Source organism: Cotesia glomerata, unplaced genomic scaffold (assembly GCF_020080835.1).
Source record: "Cotesia glomerata isolate CgM1 unplaced genomic scaffold, MPM_Cglom_v2.3 scaffold_55, whole genome shotgun sequence".
Lineage (NCBI taxonomy): Eukaryota > Metazoa > Arthropoda > Insecta > Hymenoptera > Braconidae > Cotesia > Cotesia glomerata.
In genome coordinates this window covers 22,513-44,730 of record NW_025404182.1, presented here as the reverse complement: position 1 = coordinate 44,730, position 22,218 = coordinate 22,513, and the positions used below count along the sequence as shown (strand labels likewise).

The following is a 22,218-nucleotide window of genomic DNA, read 5'->3' as shown; positions in this document are numbered from 1 at the left end:
TAGGGTGATTCAAAAAAAAGAATATTTTTTTTCGTTTGGTACTCTGAAAAATAGGTTCCTAGACACCTCTAAGAAAGCCTCTCCAAGCATGAGTTCTTAATTGTAACGGGAAAGTCCTCCTTCTTACAGTTTTCTATTTTTTCTTATTATCAGATAGAAAAATTTATATCTCGCTTCCAACTACTTGAAAAAATATCTTGTTCCTTAGATTTTGTAGGAAATTGAATGCTCTACAAAAAAGGTCTCTTACGATTTTTTCGTAAACCCAACCGTTTAAAAGATATTAACGGTTAAAGTTTGATTATTTTTGGGAAAATTTTTTATTTCTTATGAATTTTATAACTCAATGAAAAAAAATCATTATGAATGATGAAACTCATAGTTTTGTAGGAAATTTACTGCTCTATAAAAATGGTCTCTTATGATTTTTCGATCAAGTTGAGCGTTTACGAGATATTCATCGTCAAACATCAATGCATATCAATTTTTCTAGTTTTTGATCAATAATTCGAAAAATTTCAATTTATTCTCTGAGTTTCAAGGAAATTTAGACAAATTTGAGTTTTATTATAAAAGCAACTCCTATAGATGTTTTCTGTTCAAAAATTCATTTGAAAGTTTTTATTCTAATAATATTTTTTTAATTTTATCTTTAATAATTTAAAATCTTAATCGCGTTGTCATTTATTATTATGAAATTTGTTCAGTGCGTATTTTTAAATTGTTTTTCACAAAATATACATAAAATTTTCGTTCGAGGGGATTTTACTTTTGAATTTTTGAAAAATTTATTCGAGTACAAAAATATCAATTCATTGATTTCCTTCAGCAACTTGTGAAAAAATGATTTTGCATTTATGGTATTTAAGTGGATGAACTTGCCATTTTATCATTATTTGACGACACCTGTTTCATTGGAAGTAAAAAATATTGTTGGAGCCATATTACTCGTAACGGTACAGATTCTAAAGCTAAAAATTTATAATTGATAAAAACGATTTGAATTCATTAACGCAAAAAGTCTGAGTGACTTTGTTTCTAAAAGCTCCTTAAATCTCTTTTGCAAATCTTTGATTTACCATATGACTTCCCTTGATAAAGATATTGAATCGTGGCCTACTAATGACAGTTACATTGAAAATAAAGAATACTCTCTTAACCAATTGAAAAGTTGTTAATGATTCAGCAGAACGAGCTGTTACATTAGTTAGTGAGTATAATCAATGCTTGACAAAAAATGAAAGATCAATTTAATGTACTTACGTAAAGTTATCAAAGAACATCGAAAAAATACCCAAACTGCAATAGAGGAAATTATTTACAGTAAAAGTGTACCGTTATGTTGAAAATATTGAAAATTATAGCAGCAGTTGATAATTAAATAAATAAATTCTTCTTTGATAAAAAGTGAAACACATGTGAAACACACTAAATTGAATTATATACTTAAAAAAATGCACTAAATTTTTGTTTTAATGTAATCAAACATGCCCAAGACTAAAAAAACTAATTAAAAAAATAGTTCATAATATATTTATATTTATAGAAACTCAAATTTGTCTAAATTTCCTTGAAAACCAGAGAGAATAAATTGAAATTTTTTCGAATTATTGGGATCAAAAACTAGAAAAATTGATATGCATTGATGTTTGGACGATGAATATCTCGTAAACGCCTCAACTTGATCGAAAAATCATAAGAGTATTCATTATAGAGCAGTAAATTTCCTACAAAACTATGAGTTTCATCATTCATAATGATTTTTTTCATTGAGTTATAAAATTCAGAAGAAATAAAAAAATTTTCTCCCAAAATAATCAAACTTTAACCGTTAATACCTTTTAAACGAGTTGGGTTTACGAAAAAATCGTAAGAGACCTTTTTGTAGAGCATTCACCTTCCTACAAAATCTAAGGAACAAGATATTTTTTCAAGTAAAGTTGGGTGCGAGATATAAATTCTTTTCTATCTGATATTAAGCAAAGTACAAAACTGTAAGAAGGGAGGACCTTCCCGTTGCTACTCCAAGAACTCATGCTTGGAGAGGCTTTCTTAGAGGTGTCTAGGAACCTATTTTTCAGAGTACCAAACGAAAAAAAAAAATATTCTTTTTTTTTAATCACCCTAATATTCATATATATAAATATATGAAAAATCGATGTGAATACTCAAATGAAAGGTCTCGATGAGTGTATTTTCGGGGTGAGCTTATATCTTTTAAAAATGTCAATAGTTCACAAGATATTTCGTTAAATTGCACTAAATTTGCTGTAAATTTTTACGTTTTCGAAGATATAAGCTCATCTCGATGTTACACTCATCATTTCATTTGGTACCCACACATGTATTTTTATACATTCTTTCATATATTCATATATTCATATAGATAAATATATAAAAATATCATGAAAAAATTGATGTGGGTACTCAAATGAAAGGTCTTGATGAGTGTGATTTTCGGGGTGAACTTATATCTTTAAAAATGTCAATAGTTCACAAGATATTTGTTAAATTGCACTGTAATTTCTTAAGTTTTACGTTTTCGAAGATATAAGCTCATCTCGACGTTACACTCATCAAGAGCTTTCATTTGAGTACCCACATGTATTTTTATATTTTTCATATATTCATATATTCATATATATAAATATATAAAATATATGAAAAAATTGATGTGGGTACTCAAATGAAAGGTCTTGATGAGTGTAACATCAGAATGAGCTTATATCTTTAAAAATGTCAATAGTTCACGAGATCCATGGTCATTTCTTAATTATGTGCTCAGAGATAGGGAATTTTCGAATGCAGCCTAAATATTTATCATTATAAATTTACTATTGGTGAGAATGATATGAAACTTTGAAAAGGTACAAATTCAAATCGAGACTTTTCCAACGATACCAAATTTAACCATAAAAACCCATTTTATCACATAAATACATCGGTCACAAAATTTTGCTTATTCTCTTAATAATAATGATTATTTTTTCAAAATCGCGTTTATAATCTTTTAAAATTTCTAAGTAAAAAAAAATTTTTTTTACAGTAATTTATTTGTTAAAAAAATTATCAAAATTATATAATGTCTATTAATTTCAGTATAATTTATTTATTTAAATTAAAGCAATTTCTAAAAAATTAAATTATTATTATTGCTAAAAAATAAAATAAATAAATTCCCATTTACAGAAATTAATAATGGATCCCGACAGTTTCAAAGATTTCGCCAAAGAAATGGCAGAATTCATCACCAACTACTTGGAAAACATCCGCGACCGGTAATTATAATTAATTAATCATACTCAATTCCATATAAATCCTAAATAATTAAAAATAATATATATAAATCATTAAAAATGATTTTGTAATAATTACCTTTTCTAGGCCAGTGCTACCTACGGTAAAACCGGGCTACATACAGCCTTTGCTTCCAGCAAGTGCACCACAGACTCCGGACAAGTGGGAAGAAGTAATGAACGACATCGAGAGAGTAATAATGCCCGGGGTAACATCTTAATTGCTTATTCCTATTACATTCCATAAAATTACAGACTTAAAACCTTTTTATTATTTAATTTATGGTGTAGAAACACGTGTTAAACCAACAACCTTGTTTTTATAGGTAACTCATTGGCATAGTCCAAGGTTCCATGCTTATTTCCCAACAGCACAATCGTATCCTTCTATTGTTGCTGATATGCTAAGTGGCGCTATCGCTTGCATCGGTTTTACTTGGGTAAATATTTTTATTTTTTCATTTTTTAAATAGACATTATTTATATTCTTCTTTCTTCAATATTTAAAAAAAACTGTCAATTTATTATTAAAATAATTAATAGAATCTTAGAATAGAAAAAAAAATACGATAATTATTTACAAGTAGGGTCAATCCTATTTTGGGCCATAACTAAGTGAAAAATTAACATTTTTTAATTTTTTTTGTTCTGCTTGTTTTTACGGTGCATTTATGATAAAAAATGTCGTGATAGAAAAAAATAAAAATTTCGATAGCTTTTTTGCCTTTAAAAGTTGGAAAAAATTTTGGATCTCATATTTTTGGATAAAATTTCTACTTTATCTTTTTTTTTATGATGTTTTTGATATATATATTAAGGTGGCGCAAAAAAACCGACTATTTTTTTTTTTTAAGTCTCGAGTGAAAAAATGTTAGTTTTTAATGTTTTCAGAGCCCTCACCAAAGGACAGCTTAAAAAAAAAATTTTAAGAGGTCACTCCAAATTTTTTAAAATTTCAAAAATCGTCAAAAGTTGAATTTTTTTTTTTTTAATTTTTTCTCATTACGGTATAATTTTATAGACCAAAAAAAATAAGTTTCTGAAAGTTTCAGTTCAAAATTTAAATTTTGAAAGGTCGCTCATAATTTTTTTTTTCTTTAATTAGTCATATCGCCGACTTTAAGTGTTGGGAATGGCACGTTGGGATCTTTTGATTTGAAAAAATCTTAACCTACGCGGCAAGGTCAAATCTCAACCAAGCTGGTTTCTAAGACCAGCTTGGGATTCGAACCCACGCCTGGCAGTTGATTAAATAAAATTATTAAATTAAAAAAAAATTATATTTTCTATGTTGTGCTTGATTTTTAGTTCATCTCGTGATGTATTTTTATCGATTATTGTACTAAATAAAAAAAAAAATGCATGGAATTTTAATTTGAATAGTAAAAGGTCGCTCGAAAAAATCTAAACTAATGCACTAATAAATTGAAAAAAATTATGAGCGACCTTTCAAAATTCAAATTTTGAACTGAAATTTTCAGAAACTTATTTTTTTAGTCTATAAAAATTATACCGTAACGAGAAAAAAATAAAAAAAAATTCGAGTTTTGATGATTTTGGAAATTTAAAAAAATTTGGAGCGACATCTTAAAAAATTTTTTTTAAGCTGTTCTTTGGAGAGAGCTCTCAAAACATCAAAAACTAACATTTTTTCACTCGAGACTAAAAAAAAAAAAATAGTCGGTTTTTGCGCCACTATATATATATATATATATATATATATATATATATATATATATATATATATATATATATATATATATATAAATATATATATATATATATTTTTAAATAGATAAAAAAACAATTAATTAAAAAAAAAAAATTGATCAATTTGATCAAAAAAAAAAAAATTCAACATAAGTTGACCCCACTTATAAATAATTACCAAAAACACTGAAATGCAAGTGAATTTTTTAAATAAATTTATTTATTTAGAAAAATTTATTTTTTAAATAAATTTTCTTATTTAAAAAATTTATTTTTTAAAATAAATTTATTTATTTAAAAAATTAAAATGATAAATTTACACGGAAAAAACACGATTACACTGCATAACATTCCAAATTATACTCAGTGACATTTGTAGTGAAAAGAAATTTCAGACAGTAACTAGTATAATCCAGATTATACTGAGTGATATCGGGATTATATTAATTGTAATTTCCCATTTATCCCGGTAAAATTTCAGATTATACCCCGTAAAATTCCACTGGATATAATCCGAGATTGTATCCTGTAGAATTTGGATTATACTAAGTAGAATGTTGGATTATACCCAGTGATCTCTCCGCGATTTCCTTTTTAGTGCCTGCGCGCGAGGCGCTGTTTACAATTTAGGAATTATACTAGCTACTATTTGAAATTTTTTTTCACTACAGATGTCACTGAGTATAATCTAGAATGTTATCCAGTGTAATCTTGTTCTTTCCGTGTATAATAAAATTAGAATAAAAAAATAATAAAAAATAAAATACTTAGATCGCAAGTCCAGCATGCACAGAGCTAGAAGTGGTAATGTTAGATTGGCTTGGAAAAATGCTAGACCTCCCGAAAGAGTTCCTCGCATGCAGTGGTGGCAAAGGCGGAGGCGTGATCCAAGGGACCGCCAGCGAAGCCACTTTAGTAGCCCTTTTAGGTGCCAAGGCAAAAAAAATCCGACAGGTCAAACAAGAGCATCCCGAGTGGACTGACAACGAGATTGTAGGAAAACTTGTTGCCTATTGTTCACGTAAGCTTCTTTCTTCTTCACCTAATTAATAAATAATCCCTTAAAATTTTCGAAATTTTTCTACTCGACTTCTTACTCTCAATTTAACAAAAGTCGATGTCAATGGTGAGGGAAAAAATAATACACATCGAAGCGAGAGCGAGTGGTATGGGAAAGTACTTCATCATCCAGCACTTAGTCGCCATAGTAACGCGTAATAACCACTCTAGTTATATCCATCACTCCGGTAGCCGGCTACTGTGCCCTCCATCAAACTTTTTAAAATTGTTAAATCACTGACCGTCAATATCAATATGTCCAATTTTAAACACTTAAGAGCAAATGCTTGCGGAATTTTTAACAGTTTATTTTTATTCTTCACTTTTAAAAATACTTGATCATCAAAAATTTTTTCAATAAATTTTTTTTTAATTGAAAAAAAATTTAATTTTTTAATAAATTACTATTTTTATAGGTCAAGCTCACAGTTCCGTGGAACGTGCAGGATTACTCGGCGGTGTACAGTTCCATCAACTGGATGTAGACTCAAAATCCAGCTTACGAGGAAATACTCTCGCTGAAGCCATTATTCAGGATCAAGAAAAGGGTCTTATACCATTTTATGTAAGTTTTTTCATTTGGTTTTAATTATATGCTAATTTAAAGCTATTGAAAACCTACTCAGACCATCTGATAAACTGTGACCGAAAAAATTAACAACATACACTCGTGTTAAATTTTTATTCCAAGATATCCAGACTCTACTACCGCTAATTACCTTCTGCTATGCCCACTGTATATCTCAAGAATAATTGCACAAGCTCGGCTGTCTTACTATCACATGTTTAAATTTAGCCATAAAAAAATCACACACGCTTATACCCAGACCAAAACTGCACTATCTGTAACTGTAATGAACCCGAAAATCTCTCCCATATTCTTCTACGTTGCCCTATGTATAAGTCATACAGAAATTACTATTTAACTCCACTGCTTGTACCTGATAATGAAGAAGCTAGTAGCATTACTAGGCTCTTTAGTGATTTGGATTACACGAGAGCCAAAAGCATTTATTTATTTATAACACGAGCTATGAAATTGCACGAAAAAAGTAAACTGTAATAAATAATATTCGATTTATAATAAGTAATGATCAACTACCAAAAGTTACTATTTCAAACAGTAAAATCGTAATTTTAATAATCACTTTGTAATATTTATCATTTAAATGCTACAATTTATTCTTTACATGGAGGAAAATACTATTTTAAACAGTAATATTCGCTATGGGAATGTCTAAAATGTTAAAGTATAATAATTAAGAATTTTGACTTTGATATTTATCATTTCGTACCTAAAAAATGATCGCATAATATGTAAAAAGTATAAATTACAGTTACTAAATTTCTAATACAAGCATTGTTAATCTTTACAAAATGAAATAGTAAATTTTAAACGCAACGCTAAAAATCAAACTATAATTATTGACTTGCTTGGACTGGTAAAATATATATTTTAAGAGTAGAATTTTTACTGTTTCAAATGTTAAGTTCTCCCAGAGTGAGACCCCTTTCTTCTCATCTGAGTTTTCCTTCTCCTCATAGTATGGACTATATATTGAAACGGCAATTTTTATAGTTTCAAACAGTAAACAGAACCAATTTTTACTGTTTGAAATTGTAATTTTTTAAGATGAAAGAGTCGTTATTTACCATAGTGACAGCTACTAATCACTTATTTTCGTTATTAAATTATAAATTGTGGCTTTTACACTTTCTACATTAAGTTCTGTCATAATTATATTTTTGCCATTCCGATGTCCGCTTTACTGTTTGAAACTATAAAAATTGCCGTTTCAATTTATAGTCCATGGTTCTACGTCACTATATCCGTGATTTTTCCGCGATTTGTTTGTGTTTATCTGAAAATACGCCAACACATAAGCTTGTTACCGTGCTGTGCCCTTTTATCATGGATTTTGTGTGTGTTTATTCGACAGTAAACCAACACAGTGTCGCAGATATAATGGCCTCGGATCTTATGGTATTATGACCCAAATTTTACTTTTTGTATTTGAGTATTTTAGTTTATTTTTTTATTAATTACTTAAAAATTAATAGAAACAATTATTGTTATTAGTGCGGCGATTATTATTTAATTATTGTATTTATTTAGTTAATAATTTTATATTATTGTTACTGAAGGTATGATTAAAATTAAGAAATTAAGCGTGTGAGAAATTATTACGAAGCCGAGCGAATTAATTGTAAAAGAAATTAAAAGACTGGGAAAATTATTCTAAGTTCCGAACAAGATTTAGTATGGGAAAGCGATGAATGGATATAAAATGAAAGAAATGACGATTATTATTTTGTAAGAAATAATTTAGGTAAGCGAAGATTTTATAAGTCCCGAGGACAATTTAGTATGGAAAATCAACGAATGGATATATAATGAAAGAAATTGCGATTAAAATAATATAGAATTGTGAATTTGACGAAACGAATGGATAGAGAATGAAGGAAATTACGATTAAAATAATAAAGAATTGAGTTTCGAAAATAAAAACTTAGAATTTGGCGAAACGAATGGATAGAAAATGAAGGAAATTACGACTAAAATAATAAATAATTATTTTTGAATGCTAGTTCGAGGGCTAGTTCGTTACAAGAGAGTTGGGGGAAAAATGATAAACGCCAAAATTTGGCTCGATAAAGCAAGCAGTTCTTTCTCGGGAGAATTACTCGGGCGAATACTCTTCACCAAGTAATTCCAGAGGATGATACTCTACCTGGAGTCTGACCAAGGCCCAGGTAAGTATCATGAACCGACCGGATGAAAGTGCTTCTCCCCGTGCCGAAGCCTTCAGCAGAGGTACGGTAGGTGATCATAAGCCGTGTAGGTGGGGCGAAGAGGACACTCTCCATTCGCTCTCGGGGTAGAGGTTTAGGCCCAGGGGTGACGGCTAGTCTCCTGGGGAAGCGGGGAACCAGCTCTTGACAGTTAGTTCGCGATTTTGAACCGCGAATATCTGTGAAAAGAGTGTTCTAATATATTGTTTATATTGTTTAATTTGTTTACATCGTTTATTAACATGATCAGGCCAATAAAGAGGTTTTCCTTTTTCTTTGATTTATTTAAAATGAAGTGTTTTGTTTATATTTTGTTATTGATAATGTAATCCCCGTTTATGACCCTGGACTCCGGCGAGCAAATTTCGAGCCGGGGACAAATAAATTATTTATTTTTATAATTTTTGAAAACGTGGACGTTACAGTATGTTACCAAAAATTTACCGGAATCCGAGTGAATTTTACAGTTCACTTTTTTCTGTGTAAGAGCCTTTTGTATGAATGAATGATTATTATTCCAGAATCTATTCTATTCTTGACTATTTACTCTGTATTTTGCGGATATTTAACTTATAATTTACTATAAAACTTTTTATTTATATTTTATATTTGAAGATATTATATGTTAAAAGAATGACGCACCAAATGCTATGTTAAATAAGACTGATATGATTATATGTTTATAAGATTGTATTTATAAGTTAAACTTTGTAAGCAATTATTTAAATAAACAATAAACAATAAATATGCTAATTTAAAGCTCCAACATTTTATTTAATTGATTAATCATGTCTTAATCATTGAACTTGTTTTTAGGTCGTAGCAACTCTTGGAACAACTTGTTGCTGTGCATTTGATAACTTGGACGAACTTGGTATCGTTGCTAATCGTGAGAATGTTTGGCTACATGTTGATGCTGCTTATGCTGGTAATTTTTTTTTTATCAGTATTTAATTAAAGTAATTATGAATAATAATTTTTTTATTTAATAATCAAAAATAAAAAAATTTATAAAATTCAATGTAAGTCCAACATATTTCCAAAAAAAAAACGTTAAACTTTTGTTATGAAAAATCCGGGAAAAAAATTTTTTTTATTAAATAATTTTACGATAAAAAAAATATTTTTTTCGTAATTTTTTATTTTTAACGTAAAAAAATGATTTAATTAAAGGATCTGCATTCATCTGTCCTGAGTTCCGGTACCTAATGAAAGGAATCGAGCGAACAGACTCATTTAATTTCAACCCGCATAAATGGATGCTGGTAAACTTCGATTGTTCTACAATGTGGTTAAAAGATCCGACTAATGTAATCAATGCGTTCAACGTCGATCCTTTGTACTTGAAACATGATATGCAAGGGTCAGCACCTGATTACAGAGTATGTATTTTAATAAATTAAATAAATTTAAACAACATCACCAGTATATAAATATAATTTTTAAATAAATATTACTATAAGTTTATTCAAAATATAAGGTAAAAGACCCAGTTATTGATACTGGCCTAGTTATTAACACTTGCAATTTCATTTTAATTAAAAAAAAAAAACAAATTAACTCTGATAAATTAATAAATATAATTTTTGAATTATAAATTTTAAGATAATTGGTTTTTTTGAGAACATTTTATTTTTTTAATTAGAATAAAATTGCAAGTGTCAAACAACTAGGCCAGTCTCAATAACTGGTACTTTTACCGCAAGCCTTTATATAATTTCTTAAAAAATTAGTATTGAAAATTTTCAACAGATGGCGCATGATAGTTAATTATCTCGCTTCCACATAATTAATTCTAAGGTTTAAACTTCCACATTAAAAATAATTCCCTGAATTGATTGTTAAATAAATTTTGATCTAGAGTTTTTTAATTATACATTTCTTGAAATAATATAAAATTAATACTTTTAATTAGAAAATTTTCTTGAAGGATTGTATGTAAAAAAAAATTTTTTTAAATTGTAATATTTAATTTTAATGAAACCAACCAAACTTATTTCTCAGCACTGGCAAATTCCACTGGGCAGAAGATTCCGCGCATTGAAGTTGTGGTTCGTTCTGCGACTATACGGCGTGGAGAATCTCCAGAAGTTCATCCGCAAGCACGTGGACCAAGCCCACGAGTTCGAAGCTCTGGTACTTTCAGACGCGCGTTTTGAAATCACCTCTGAAGTGATTCTTGGATTAGTTTGCTTCCGGCTCAAGGTAATGCCAGCAATAAGCATTGAGATGGATCTTGATCTCCTTGAAATACCTTCTCTAGGCCTTGATCTGGATGTGTCTTGATCTCGCTTAACTGCAGCCTAAATTATCACTTATGATTTATCACGGTTGACAGCCACCTTCTCTTTTCTTCTCTCAAACAATGTAAATACTTATTAATAATTGTTATTATTTAACAGGGATCCAATGAGCTGAACGAGACCTTGCTGAAGAGAATAAACGGTGCCGGTAACATTCATCTGGTGCCGTCGAAGTGCTCTGACATTTTCTTCCTGCGCTTCGCGGTCTGCTCGCGGTTCAGCGAGAGCAAAGACATCCAGTACTCCTGGCAAGAGATCAAGCGGATTGCAGATCAACTTCTCGACGAGCAATCGCTTACAAAGTGATGGCGGGCCCAATTTACACGCAGCTGTAAATCTTTAGCTCCGGCAAATTGCAATCAGTCTTAAGTCATTAATAGGCCCAAAATTTTTGCCTCAATTTTAAAATAAATCATTCAAATTTTTAAGATTACGGCAAAAATATTGATTCTATAAAAAAATTTAAACAAAATTTGTTAAGAATTTAATTTTGCAAAAAAAATTTTCTTATAATTTAAAAAAAAAAAACCAATATTTTCTATATGATTTCAAAAAAGTTTGGAAAATCCAAAAGTGCACGCCTCACACATCCATTCTATGGAAAAATACAAAACAATATATTTTTTTTACTTTCTACAGTTATATCGACGGTCAATATCGAATATGATTCTCTACGTAATTAATATTGCTATCGTGATGCTGCTTAAGAAATTATTAAGATAGAAAAAAAAATAGTATGAAATTTTATAAACTTTCATTAATATCTTTTAAACGATTGCGAGTTTGATAACGTCCTACAATAGGAATCGTTATAAGGGTGAATGGAAACTTAAGGAAAAAGATTTATTTCATTTCATGGCGTACACTGAGAAAAAAAAAGTACTACTCTTGAGAAAATTTTCTTGTCACAAGAATATATATTCTTGATAATTTTCAAGAATATAATTTTCAAGAATATATTTTCTTGTCACAAGAATTGATCGAATTATTTTTTGTTTAATTCAAGTGAATCTATTCGTTTGTTAATCTATCAAAATTAATGCCAATATTTTATTATTATGATAGATATTGATATTCTTTTGTCAAAAAACCAAAATTTATTTTAAACGATTCTTGAGCCAAGAAATTTTTTTCTGGGCAAAATTTTTTTTTTTCTCAATGTATATTTTTCTAAAAGGCGACGACAAGAAACGCGAGGACTAACTGACAGCCGTACTTATAATTTTTCAACTACAGTATTTGTTAATATATTAAACAAAAATAAATAAAAAAATACGCTGACGTTATAATTTAATATTTCTAGTTTTCAAAACATATTTTTTTTTATTGACTTAGTACCTAAATTGGGACATATCAACGATTTGGAATTTTTTAACGCGTGAGGCGTGCAATTAAGATTCAAAATTAAAGGTTCAAATTTTATTTTGTGATAATTATATGAACCTTACTTTTGAAATTACGGTGAAATTATTGATCCCAAGAAAACAACATATGAGACATTTTTTTTATAAAATTAAATTTTGAACAACTTTTGTTTGAAAAAATTTTTATAGAACCAATATTTTTGTCATAATATCAAAAATTTGAATTATTATTTTTAATTTGCGGCAAAATCATGAATAATACTCGCTTAAAGGATATTCTTTGTCAGTGACCTCCATTTTTTTTCAGTATTTTTTTTTATTATTATTAAAAATAGAGGAAGCTAACAAAGAATTGCCTTGAATTAATTTAAATAAAATAATCAATGTTAAAGTTTCGCGTGATCTAGTATCTTATTTAAATAACAATCGTAGTCGCTTAAATTGTTAACGTTCTCTGGACCAACGACACATAATCATAGATAATAATCAATCAAGAGTGATTGAACGCGTTTAAAAGTTAAATTAATATTAATATATGTGCTTATGTAAATATCTCTGCATGCAGTAGTTGATTTATTTTAATTTCCACTTGACTTGCTGATAAATTATTGTTGATTTAAATGAATTATATTAATGTAGAATAACTAAAAGGCAAAACAATGATATTGATTGCCTTTTACAATGAAATTACATCTATGTACAAGTTTTAATGGAATTAACTTGTACCCGGAACACTTGTAATTGCACATCATAGAGCTGCAGTGACAATAATAAAGTTATGGAAAATTATTGAATATTGTCCGTCGCTTTAATATATCGCGTGGAAATTATATATAGTTATCATATATTGATGGATAAATACTTAATTGTTCGACTTAATATTTATAATAAATATATATTGTTATTATATTAATATATTAATGCGAAAAATCGCTGTATATAATCTTAATAGTTTTAAATTATTATAATTTTATTAAAAAAAATTTTTTTTTTATTATTTAAATTTATCGTTAATATTATAAGATGTACCTATTTTAATGGGACCATTAATAAATCCATTAAAAAATATTTCTTTGGTTTAAAACTAAACAATCAACAAATTTATTAACAATGAAAAATAAATATACATACCTATTATTATTATTTTACTAACTTAAATTCTTTTTTTAGAAGGCTTGTAATAAACAGCCGAAAGCATTACACTCAAACTTAATACTGTTGAAATTATAAAGTTTCCTAGCAATAATAAATCTGCAGAGTCGACCCAGATGGTGAATATCCTCGCTGAAAATTAATTAAAAAATCATTCTTTAGTTTTATAATTTAATATTCCACATCATGTTAGTGTATCGGCTCTTCATTAATAAATATTATGGTTCATCAGAGGATAATTATTGGAGCGGGCCAATAAATTAATACTTCTTGTTTATCTTGTTTATCGCGATAAACAAGAAGTATTAATTTATTTGTCCGCTCCAATAATTATCCTCTGATGAACCATAATAATTTAATATTGTGAATTTTAGAATTTTATTATTAACTTACTCATGTTGGTGAAGGCTGATATAAACCACGTTAGTATGGAGACAGACTCTGAGTTTTTTGATCTCACGATTGCTAGCAGTTGGACTATTTTACTGGACGCGGATATTGGAGTACCCATTGGCTAATTAATGTTAATATTAATTATTATCATCAGTTTTTATATTATAATTTTTCGTTACACTAAAATTAGCAGACACTTTACAATTTTTTTTTACTTAAAAAATATAAATTATTATTAAAGAATTTTTTTTTATTTAATTTTCAAAAGTTGAGTTGTTTTTTCAATAATTTATTTTATAAAAAAATTTTTTTTTAATTACAAAATGTTTGCTAATTTCAGTACTAGTTATTTTGTTTGATTTTTTTTCTAATACTTACTGTTAAAAATGTAAGAATAACTTTTGGGATAATTCCCACTAAAATACAGGTACCAACGACGAAGTAGCATGAAGCAATGGCTATCGTTAATTTATTTATCATTTTCAGATATTTTAATACTAGATATATGAGTATGTATTCTTGAATTAAAATAATTGGATATTCTAGGTAAGATAATAATGAATATCCATTGGTGTAATTGTAACATGTCGTTACTGTGTAACTGAAAATAAAAAAATATATATGAAAACAGTTTACCTAATAATTAATTTTATATATAAATATTTAAAATTAATATAACACTTAAATATAAAAAACTAAGTTAGCCTACATCCAAAAATTTTTAGTATTATTTATAATCTAAAGTTATCCGGCGTTTTAAATTTTTGACTATTTTTAAAAATATTTTTAAAAATTGCACTTATAGTTTTTAAGTTTTTACGAATGAAAATTTCTTTTATTTTTCTGTAGTGATTTTTCGATAAAAAAAAAAATTCGAAAATTTTTAAATGTCGGCTAACATAAGTTTCATTAATTTTTTTTATTAAAAAAATTATTACAAAAAAATAAAAAAAAAATTTCATTTGTAAATAACTTGAAAAACTATAACTGGAATTTTAAAAAAATATTGTTTAGTATTAATTTAATAAGAAATAAAAAATCAAAAAATTAAAAACGTCGGCTAACTTTTTTATTATCACTAAAATTAGCAGATACTTGACAATTTTTTTATTTTTCTTTGAAAACAAACTAGGTCTAAAAATTATTTATAAAAAATTGCACTTATAATTTTTTAAAGCTTCTAAAGATGGAATTTTTAAATAAATTTTTCTTGCTATAATTTATTTAAAAAAGAAATTCTAAAAATTATCAGATGTCTCAATTTAAGTATCATAAATAAAACGAATATTTATACAAAATTAATAATAATAAAAAAATAATTTTACCTAGTAAGTTCTAACATTAATCCTAAAATAGACATTCCTTTAGCTGATTTGACAGCTAATAAATTTAAAATTTGAGGAACCTTGAGTATAAAACAAATAGTTATTGTAATGATACTAAGTGTATCAGCAATCACATGCAAATTCATTTTAGCGGCTTTGGTTTTTTGATTAATTTCTTCTAGACCTGAAAAAATATAAAAGAAAATTAATGATTAAATTTTTTTCAAATAAAATTACATTAAAGTTAGCTGTCACTTGAATTATTTAACAAATAAATTAGTCCTGAAAAATTATTTTAAAAAAATTGCATTTTTAATTTTTTAAAATTTCTACATGTCAATTTTATTTTTAAATTTTTTTTTTGCCATAATTTATTTATTAAGAAAATTTTCATAAAATAAATAATTTATTATCAGAATAAAATCACTCACCTTATACTTTCTCAGAAGACTATATTTAAAACCGAGCGGAAATATATACAGTATTTTCACAATAACAGGTGTTCTATATTTTCTCAGTAATCACTAATTATAATTAGTAATCACTAAACCAAACATGTAAATAAAATAATTTATAAATACTCAACATGAGTATTTTTATAAAAAAAAATAAAGGGAGTTTTTATAAAGTAAACAATTAAATACCTAGATAAATAATTCAGGGCCAAGTCATGGCTATTTGTTAGATTATGAGTTAACTAATACTGAACAAGTAAAAAAATAAATAAACGCATTTATAAATATAAATATAAAGTAACACATATACAATTTTTGTCAATAAAATCCAGAGCGACTAGAGCGCCAAGTTACCGACTGGGGAAAATATTATTTAGTGAAAAAATTTCTAGGTTAATCCACACAAATAAAAATAATAAAATTAATCAGAGTCAGAGTTGGTTTTCATCATGTTGGTGATCATAACGAGCCAGCCTGGTGGAGATGATTGATCAATAATCGGGAACCACCTAGAAAGACAGTAAATATGTGAATAAAATATAACTAGTTATTAAAATATCAATGACACTGTTTGTAATTAGTTGACGATGAATATCAATGCTGCTGCTCAAGCTCTCAGGTAATTTATATTATTTTTTCTAAACAAATAATTATTTAATAATAAAAGAATTTTATTAAAAAAATATGACATGTGGCTTTTAAAATTTTTAATTATCAAAAAAGTGATTAAAAAAATTTTTCAATTATTTAAAAACAAAAAATATTGACAAAATAAAATAAATTTTCAGGAAAGCTCAAATCCTAAAAGACAAAGTCCAGCAATCCAAAGACTTACTAAACGACAATGAAGCCTGGATAACCCAGCAAGAGCTCCAAAAAATTTACCAGCAAGTATTAATCCTAGACCTTGAATACGCTCTGGACAAAAAGGTCGAGCAAGAGCTCTGGAACCTGGGTTTCAAGAACTACATAGCAATACTCCAAGCGCAGGTAAAAGATCGCAAGAATGTCCACCGAGCAGAGTCCCAGGCCATGCTGAGCTGGTGCTTGGAAGCAGCCAGCGGTTTTTACCAAAGTCTTCTCCAGGAAATATGCGCGGCATTCAATCTAGACCTGGCGTTTCGCCGAAAAGGGGACATATATGGACTGTCAAGTCCCTGGGAGGCGGTCCAGCGTGTCCAGAAGATCAACAAGCAGTCTTCAAGACACCGTTCCTCGTGCTTCTACGTCTGCCAGTACTGTCTAGTCCACCTGGGTGACATAGCCCGTTACCGGAACGAGAACAAGCAAGCAGAACTTTTTTACAGACACGCTGTTTCTTTAGCGCCTTGGAGCGGACAGCCGTACAACCAGCTGGCGCTTCTGGAGGCCTCCAAAGTCGACAAGCTTGCCACGGTTTACTACTACGCTCGCTCGGTTGCAGTTAAGCACCCGTTCCACGTGGCTGCCAGCAACCTGGCCAAGACTCTGGAGACTCTGGACGAAGATGTTCCCTCTCATCGACACTTTGTTAAATTAAATGCCACTGAGTACACAGCGTTTTTTCCTTAAGTTCCACAGCGCGATTCATCACAATCACCTCAAGGAAGCCGACTCTGGAAAAAGCGCTGCTGAGTATAAAAGTCATTAACTGACAGCAATTTTACAGGCTTGATCGCGACTGATGGGTTCAACTCCTGGAAGCTCGTTCAAATGTTGGTGATAAATTTGTACGCGCTGCACCACGTGTCTGGAAATTCATCCTTCCAAGAGTTACTTAAACCCGACCAGCTGAGTTCTGATGAGCAATTGGCGCGTAGTTATATTCTTGACGTAATTGCAGGAAGTCTATCAGCTTTATTGCTGCCAGTCTACACTCTCAAGACAAGTGTCACGGACTACTTTGCCCCTTCCAACGATAAAACTGTACCTGGAGTGGCTGATGAGTCAACCCTCGGCAAAATCACTTCTAGAAGAACCAGCCTTTTTCATCCCGGCTCCAAATCTGGCCTAGTTTATGCGCACTCCTGAATGGTCTTAGCAAAGAGCTAGGAGACTTTGACGCTGATAAATTTATAAAAATTCCTCTGCCAGAAGACTGGGAGCTCCAGGGTTTTTTGCCACTGGAACAAAAGCTTCTCGAAAGTTAAAATTCACTGATGAGTTTGTGAGCGGAGATGACCTTAAGAAATTGCGCGCTGTAAGAATTATTGAATTAGGAAGATTGCTGACAGAGTATCAGGTGAGTGGATCCAACTTGATCACGCTGGACTCCGGAGAATTTGTTTCCACGACGAACAATTCGATAAATAATAAACTACTTAAGGAGCTGAAGGAGTTTACACTGAGGATAGAACTTCAGGAGATTGCAGATGGCGCTGCTGATAGGAAGAAAGATAATGGGAAGCACACTAGGAACCACACGCAGCAGAATGTTTTTGTTAAGAGGAATCCAGCACCACTGGCTAGAAAAAATCAGGCAGAATATCGCGATCCAGGCAATCATGAGGCGCTGAGATGGACCAGGTGCCTCAGGAGAGTTCTCAGACTTTGGACAAGCCTCTTGATAATAATTCTGAGTCTAAGGTTAATCTTGAGCCTGTGCCTAAAGTTTCTGGCCCTCTAGCGGATACCGTTCCAAGTGTTCCAATAGTTCCAAGCCCGGAACTGATAAACGTCCCGGTTAATATTCCTCCGTACTTTGTACCAAACCCCGTTGTTATGCCTCAGCTGAATGTAGGGAATGCAATTCAGGTCAATGTTAATCCATGCGAGGGCTTGAAAATCGGATGCTCTCGGTGGAAGACGTTGAGAGTAGTGTCCTAGGGAAGAGCATTCAGTGCAATAATTTGGAGCAAGACCGGCTTGGCCTGTTCATGAACCAACCGACTAATGTTGACTACAGACTTATGAATGAAGAACGGAGCTTTAATATGTGGAACCCTCAGAACACGATGCCTAACTCCTGGTGGTCGAACACCGAAGCTCCCAAAAATTGTGATTATGATGTTAACTCTTATGCTAATTGGTCTTATCCTCCTGGTGGCTTACCGGCTACGTCTAATGCGCAAGTAAGTATTTTTTAGTTAAAAAAAAAAAAATTTTTTTTTAATGGGGAATTTTGTAATTAGAATTTAAGGTAGTACGTCCACGAAAAGCATATTTCAAGAAACTTATGGAATTTTTTTTATCGAAAGATAAATATATTAATAGTTCACCACCAAAATTTGCACCACACGTATTTTATTTTATTTCAATAAACAAACCCAACAGCCTAGGCCATTAACAGGGTTAATAATACAATCGTTAGTACATAAGAAAAATAAATTTTTGATGTATAACAAGATGACTTATAGCTAGCATAGTGATTTCATTCATTTCCACTCATAAAAATTGCTGAGTAATTATTGCTTATTACTTATTAATTATTACCTATTAAAATGACTTATTAACTATTAATTCATAATTGCACATCTTTAACGCCACTTAGTTGCTAGTTTGCTAAGTAACGCAGTTACATAGCCATTAGGACAAATTCAACATATCAAGTGCAGGTTCCCATTGATAAAAAGCGATTCACTGTATTAGAGATGCGATATATTGGCGCTGCCTGAGATAAGTTAGATTTAGCAATAGGTATGTACATTGGAGTTTGATTTCTCATACCTAAGACTGGTATCTTAAATTTAAACAGTGATAGCAATTGAGGACAATCCACCAAGTTGTTAAATAATTTAGTTGCAAAGCGAGAATTCCGCACAGATGCGTCTTTCATCGAGAGTAAGATATTCGCATTCTTTCCATAGCGTGAGATCTGCAATTCCCCGAGCCGGATAAAGTCCAAGTTTTTTCCAAATTAAAAATTTTAAAAACCTTCTTTGAACTCTTTCAATCTTAGTGGACTGTCCTGATTGAGTAGGGAGACCATACTAGCGAAGCATACTTTCAAGTTTTGGTCTAACAAATGTATTATATAACAATTTAATGGCATTAAGATTATTAAAGTTTTTGAAACTCGAGTAATGAACCCTAGCGTTTTCCAGGCTTCAGACATAATATTATTAATGTGCGTTGCAAAGTAAGTTTACTGTCAAATGTTACCCCAAGTATTTTGACTGTAGTACTCTTTATCTAAAATTTTTCCAGATATGTTGTAGTCAAAGTTGATAATATTTTTCCTCCGAGTGAGTGTTAATATGCAACATTTGTCAGTATTGAGTTGCAGCCCATTGTCCTTACACCATTGCACCATACATTCAATGTTACGTTGTAAAAATATGCAATCATTTAAATTATGTATTCTCATATACAGCTTAGAGTCATCAGCAAATAAATCAAAAGAAACAGGAAGTATGCTGTGCTAGATTATTGATAAAGACAAAGAAATAAGAGAGGACCAAGGTTGGATCCTTGAGGAACTCCCGAAGTAGAAATATAGGGTTTAGACCTATATCCCATATAATATACAATATTTTCCCCTGCTGACTAGGTATGAAGTTAATAAGCACATGAAGTGAGTAGTTAATCCTAGTTCACGCAGTCTATTAAGCAATATTCTGATGTCAACCTTATCAAATGCTTTAGCAAAATCTGCACAAAAATACGTCAAGTTGTTCCCCAGCAGTAAGAGTTTCATTAGCAAGCTGAGTGAAATATACTAAATTAGTTACTGTTGAGCGTTTGGGCATAAAAGCCATGCTGAAGTGGAGAGACAATGGGCTGAAACTCACTGAAGACTGTTTCATAGATATACATCTCCAGTACTTTGGAGAACGAGCAAAGTATTGCTATGGGTCTGGACAGAGTAACATCTGTCAAGTTTCCAGTCTTAGGTATGGGGCATACTTTGGACTGTTTCCAGATATCAGGAAAAGTTCCATGAATAATTGAAGATTGTATAATAATTGTTAGTGGAATACTGAATGCTTCAGCGCATTCGCGCACAATACAACAAGAAATACAACGTATGCGTGTAAAAGATGCAATTTCGAAAATTAATTACTCAAAAACGGTGCGGTAAATTGATCTGAAATTTTGGTGGTGAATTATTAATATATTTATCTTTCGATAAGAAAAATTCCATAAGTTTCTTGAAATATACTTTTCGTGGAGGTACTACCTAAAGGGAGAATATCACTGTGACGGTCAAAAAAAAAAGGTGATTTTGGGGAATTTTTTTGACGGGGAAAATAAAGGAATTTGGGGATCGGATTTTTTTTATTTTATTAAGAGTACATTAAAGATTATTAACCGAAATTTTTATTAAAAAATATTTAATTATTACAAAATTATTAACAATCTCGTAGAGCACTAGAAAAATTCTCCATGGTCGCATCAATAACTCAAAAACGGATCATCTGAAAATAAAAACCCAAATTGCTTTTTAATCTATAAGGATGTAGTTATCGTTGTACGTACAGAATTTTGAAAATTTTAATTTTTAAAAAGATGGTGACTGATTGAAAATTTTCTCATTATTTTTACTGTTTCTTTTTTGTTTTAACCCGGCTAAAAAAATCTTTAAAATCAAAATTTTTAAAATTCCGTACGATGTAACGATAACTACATCCTTACTGATTAAAAAGCAATTAAGGTTTTATTTTCAGATGATTCATTTTTGAGTTATCAATGCGACCATGGAAGGGGATATTTTTTCTAGTGCTCTAAGAGACTGTTAAAAACTTTGCAATGATTAAATATTTTTTAATAAAAATTTAGGGTAATAATCTTTAGTGTACCCTTGATGAAAAAAAATCCGATCCCCAAATTCCTTTATTTTCGTCAAAAAATTCCCCAAAATCACCTTTTTTTTCGACCGTCTCAGTGGTGTTTCCCCTTAATTTGTTGAAAAATTTACATTTTTTCAGCTAAGAAATAAAATTGTTTAAAATTTTAGACAAATTAATTTCTTGTCACAATGCCCATTTTTTTTAATAAATTTTTTCTCTCAGTGTGAAAAAAAATTAATTTTGTGTTTTTTTTCAGCAACGAACGGTTAATAATGAAGAAAACGTGTACTCGTTATTTAGTGAAAACTCATGGGGATCGAGTGGACATAATAATTTTCCTAATAGCACTTCGGTTGATAATAATCAGCAGCAACAACGTTCCCTCTGGTCTGGCCCCGGACCTTCTCCGCTGGAGCGATTGCTGGAGCAACAAAAATTGTTACGCGGCGACGCTAAAAATTTGGAGGATAAATATATGTAATAAATTAATAAAATTTGTTGGTAATTTATAAGCACATTGGGCTATTGTAGACTTTTGCTGCGTGAATTCAATTGTTCACAATTTTTATTAATGAAATTTTTAAATGAATTATTATTTTGACTGAACACTTAAATAATGTTTTATTTTATGTCAATTAATTACTTGGTAATTTTGTCTTA

At 29.8% G+C, this 22,218-nt stretch overlaps 2 protein-coding genes and 1 pseudogene across 2 annotated transcripts; 2 read left to right on the top strand and 1 right to left on the bottom strand.

Moving 5' to 3' along the window:
• The first annotated feature begins 3,156 nt into the window (after positions 1-3,156).
• LOC123274690 (aromatic-L-amino-acid decarboxylase-like) lies at positions 3,157-11,614 on the top strand. Its single transcript, XM_044742428.1, has 9 exons — positions 3,157-3,278; positions 3,385-3,505; positions 3,623-3,736; positions 5,778-6,027; positions 6,482-6,630; positions 9,675-9,786; positions 10,032-10,240; positions 10,863-11,063; positions 11,261-11,614. Exons 1-9 carry the CDS (start codon positions 3,199-3,201, stop codon positions 11,465-11,467), a joined length of 1,443 nt encoding a protein of 480 aa, XP_044598363.1. The 5' UTR covers positions 3,157-3,198; the 3' UTR covers positions 11,468-11,614.
• Positions 11,615-13,673: 2,059 nt separating this feature from the next.
• On the bottom strand, positions 13,674-16,141 carry LOC123274691 (solute carrier family 66 member 3-like). Its single transcript, XM_044742430.1, has 6 exons — positions 16,040-16,141; positions 15,827-15,939; positions 15,396-15,579; positions 14,449-14,671; positions 14,071-14,191; positions 13,674-13,809 (listed from the first exon to the last, which is right to left on the bottom strand). Exons 3-6 carry the CDS (start codon positions 15,539-15,541, stop codon positions 13,679-13,681), a joined length of 621 nt encoding a protein of 206 aa, XP_044598365.1. The 5' UTR covers positions 15,542-15,579; positions 15,827-15,939; positions 16,040-16,141; the 3' UTR covers positions 13,674-13,678.
• An 85-nt stretch (positions 16,142-16,226) lies between these two features.
• Positions 16,227-22,164, top strand: LOC123274689 (annotated as a pseudogene).
• Positions 22,165-22,218: the final 54 nt, after the last annotated feature.

Bases quoted from the DNA above. Each gene is read 5' to 3' on its own strand.
- LOC123274691 (XM_044742430.1), bottom strand. From the start codon at position 15,541: ATGAATTTGCATGTGATTGCTGATACACTTAGTATCATTACAATAACT. The intron at 14,192-14,448 runs GTAAGTATTAGA...AACATTAATTAG, and splicing joins TTATTCTTACATTTTTAACA to CCAATGGGTACTCCAATATC. The intron at 13,810-14,070 runs GTAAGTTAATAA...ATTAATTTTCAG, and splicing joins ATCAGCCTTCACCAACATGA to CGAGGATATTCACCATCTGG.
- LOC123274690 (XM_044742428.1), top strand. From the start codon at position 3,199: ATGGATCCCGACAGTTTCAAAGATTTCGCCAAAGAAATGGCAGAATTC. The intron at 9,787-10,031 runs GTAATTTTTTTT...ATTTAATTAAAG, and splicing joins TGTTGATGCTGCTTATGCTG to GATCTGCATTCATCTGTCCT. The intron at 10,241-10,862 runs GTATGTATTTTA...CTTATTTCTCAG, and splicing joins GGTCAGCACCTGATTACAGA to CACTGGCAAATTCCACTGGG.